Raw genomic sequence first — 580 nt, 5'->3', positions numbered from 1 at the left:
GGTGGAGGCGACCCGGGGGGCCAGCCGAGACACCACGGGGGTCATTGCTCCCGCTGCGCTCCAGCTGCTCCGCCGCCACCTCCCCGATCAGTGCCCGCAGCTCGGGGACACCTACCCAGGGAGAGGGGACAGAGCCTGAATCAGCCACCAGCGGTTCCTCTCCAACCGTCCCCAGAACAGGAACGGAAGGTGGCAGCAGGGTCTGATGCAGCACCCACCCTCCCTCCATCACCATCCTTACTCTGGAGGAAGGAGACGATCTCCTCCACTGGCCGAAAGCCGCACAAGCCCTCGAAGGGGGTGAGGGCGATGGCCATTTCGGGCTTGTGGTTGGCGTCAGGGTAGTGCTCGGGGAACTGGACATGCAGCTTCGCCGCCAGCTCCTGGAGAAGAAGAGCTGGGTGACCTCTCCCTGGGGGGACATGGGGTCCAACTGGGGCCGTCCCCTCCCCTCCCACTCAGGGTTGTCCCTACCTTGTTGGGGTGTGCCTGGATGGAGAGGGCAGTGTTGACTGACAGCACCTTGAAGAGGAAGGGCAGGCGTCCCTGGAAGACGTCCTTCACCTTTGCCCCCAGGCAG

General features: G+C 65.0%; 1 protein-coding gene across 1 annotated transcript in view; it reads right to left on the bottom strand.

The window, feature by feature from the left end:
• The window catches only part of MPI (mannose phosphate isomerase), a gene marked incomplete at both ends in the record, with an annotated part of 1,642 nt that extends 1,069 nt beyond the window's left edge, over positions 1 to 573 (bottom strand). Inside the window, 4 exon segments of the mRNA XM_009872525.1 lie at positions 1 to 5; positions 8 to 111; positions 242 to 383; positions 475 to 573. The exon segment at positions 1 to 5 is cut by the window's left edge and continues 98 nt beyond it. Of these exon segments, the coding sequence (XP_009870827.1) occupies positions 1 to 5; positions 8 to 111; positions 242 to 383; positions 475 to 573 (350 nt within the window).
• Between the last annotated feature and the right edge of the window lie 7 nt (positions 574 to 580).

This window comes from Apaloderma vittatum, unplaced genomic scaffold (genome assembly GCF_000703405.1).
Source record: "Apaloderma vittatum isolate BGI_N311 unplaced genomic scaffold, ASM70340v1 scaffold9697, whole genome shotgun sequence".
Taxonomy (NCBI): domain Eukaryota; kingdom Metazoa; phylum Chordata; class Aves; order Trogoniformes; family Trogonidae; genus Apaloderma; species Apaloderma vittatum.
This window is presented reverse-complemented; position numbering and strand designations above follow the sequence as displayed.